This window comes from Maylandia zebra, linkage group LG16 (assembly GCF_041146795.1).
Source record: "Maylandia zebra isolate NMK-2024a linkage group LG16, Mzebra_GT3a, whole genome shotgun sequence".
Classification (NCBI taxonomy): domain Eukaryota; kingdom Metazoa; phylum Chordata; class Actinopteri; order Cichliformes; family Cichlidae; genus Maylandia; species Maylandia zebra.
The window spans coordinates 7,675,269-7,677,723 of NC_135182.1; the positions used below are offsets into that span (position 1 = coordinate 7,675,269).

At 35.2% G+C, this 2,455-nt stretch overlaps 1 protein-coding gene across 1 annotated transcript; it reads left to right on the forward strand.

Annotated features, from left to right (window-relative positions):
• The first annotated feature begins 1,471 nt into the window (after nucleotides 1-1,471).
• On the forward strand, nucleotides 1,472-2,455 carry LOC101485228 (olfactory receptor 51E1-like). The gene has a single exon (XM_004566335.4). The coding sequence runs from the start codon at nucleotides 1,472-1,474 to the stop codon at nucleotides 2,453-2,455; it is 984 nt and encodes a 327-aa protein (XP_004566392.4).

The window sequence follows — 2,455 nt, forward strand, 5'->3', positions numbered from 1 at the left end:
CAATACCACCATGGTGAGATAATATATACATAATTAAATCCATAAAGTCACTACTCAAAAATGAAGGTGTAAAATACATTCCAGGGTCCTTCTATGGCAGAAGCATTTAAGCAAGATGGCTCATATGTATTTGCATGTAAATGTGTTAGTGATGTCTGTTTAAACATGTTCCTTTGATTATTTTCATGTTGGCTTGAAATAAAAAATCTCCCCCTGCTGTTACTGCAGCTTAGTGCAACTTAATGCAACTTGTGTGTCCATGTCATGCTTTGGGGAGGCAAAGCGTAAAAAATTGGAAGCCATGGGCAGTAGTTGGATTGAGTAGGTGGAAGTAAAGGAGAAAGAATATGGAAAAGCAAGTTTTCACATTTCTCTGCAGAGAAACCGAGTAGACCATTATTGCTGTGATAGGAATTATGAGGACAACTAGTATCAGTAAGTAGTATTTTTTTTTATCCCAAGTGGGACTATAAAACTTCACATCCACCTTCCATCCTGTTACTCCAACCATCAGATTTTTAGCTGCACATGGAAACAATCTACAAACAAAAGTAAATCAAAAACTGACTTTCATTTTCAGCTCTCAAAATCACTGACAAATGAAACTACTGGTAACAGCAGATCTTGTTCATCAAGTTTTCATTAAGCCACTAAATACCACTGTTATAGAGTGAAAGCTACAATTATCTAAATAAAAAAGAAATGAACCAGATTTAGAGCATTGGTAGACTAACAGAAAAACTGAGTACACTGAGTGTATCAACTATTTGACTGATTGTTAACTTCAGCCTTTCCAGCAAAGCTGAGTTATGCACCCCCTTTTTCAACTTATTAAATTACAGCTAGACACCAAGACTGTTGTCTGCCACATCCTGCAGTCACAAAGGATCTCCATGAAGTCATTATGCAGAGTTTGTTGGTTGTGCAGCTGACGGTACTATTTCAGTCATAACCAAAATATTGATTTAAATGTAACATATATAGCAACATATCAAAAATTGAATTGGAGGAAGAAAATTTTCAAGACAACATTTGCACAAACATTAATAAGGCCTACAGGTCAGGGCCTCTAGGGCTTGGAGGAACTGGTCACATTGCAGTCACTCTCTTGACGTAATGAGATCCACAGAGAGAGAGAAAAATGATTCATAAGGTCCTTCCACTAACTTCCACTACATTTCACTGTCATGTTTTCACATGTCAAGATGACGGTGGATCATTGAAGACACACCTGGTGTCTTGTGTTTCTATGAAATTCTGATCTCATCTTGTTCTTTCTGCCTGTAATATAGTCTGACTGATGTACTAATGTTAGACATTTGGTTTTATTAGTCAATGATGAACTGAATTTAACAAATATAACACTTGATGGTTATGCAAAAGGGTAAACAAGTGGTACAAAATTTCTTTCACTGTATTGTGTGTGTTGCTTACATTTAGATTTCAGTCTGCTTACAAACCATTTAACTTCATGGCAATTGATAATGAATTTAATGTGACATATATAACTTTTGGTGGGCACATTGAATTGGAAAAATACAAATTTCTGTATTTTGCTATCATGTTTACTGCTTATATTCTAATACTCTGCAGTAATTCAACCATAGTTTGCCTCATCAGGATTAAGAAAAGCCTCCATGAGCCTATGTATATTTTCATTGCAGCTTTGTTGTTCAACTCTGTTATGTTCAGTACAAATATCTACCCCAAACTTTTGATGGACTTTTTATCTGAGAAGCAGATTACAACTCATTCACAGTGCAGTTTTCAAGGATTTATTTATTACTCTTTAACTGGTTCAGAGTTCTTTCTCTTGGCATCCATGGCTTATGACAGGTATGTGTCCATATCTAAACCTTTGCAATATCATACTATTATGAGAAAAACAACAGTCACAGTTTTGCTGGTTTTAACTTGGCTTCTGCCTGCTTGTCAGCTTGTGCCATCAGCTGTAATTATAAACACTTCACAAATCTGCAGTTTCACTTTAAATGGAATTTTTTGTAACAATGCAATTTCCAAGCTTTACTGTGCAACCCCGAAAATATCATATTTAATATATGGTGTTTTTATACTACTTAACACTGTATTTCTTCCTTTGCTTTTCATACTTTTTACTTACACAAAAATATTTATAATATGCTATCGAAGCTGCAGAGAGGTCAGGAAAAAAGCTGCACAGACCTGTTTACCTCACCTGCTCGTTTTGATCAGCTTCTCATGTTTGTGTTCATATGATATAATTATAACTCGAGTGGAAATTAATTTATCCCAAACTGCACGTTTCATAATGACTTTACAAGTGGTTTTGTATCATCCTCTCTTTAATCCAATTGTATATGGACTGAAAATGAAAGAAATCTCTCAACACCTCAGGAGGTTGTTTTGTCAGAGCAAATTTAAATTATCTGTCAGAGCTGATGCTGGAAGTGCAATAATTTCCTTTGCAATCTAA

What these genes read in the sequence shown, in the direction of transcription:
- LOC101485228 (XM_004566335.4), top strand. Translation starts at nt 1,472, where the DNA reads ATGGCAATTGATAATGAATTTAATGTGACATATATAACTTTTGGTGGG.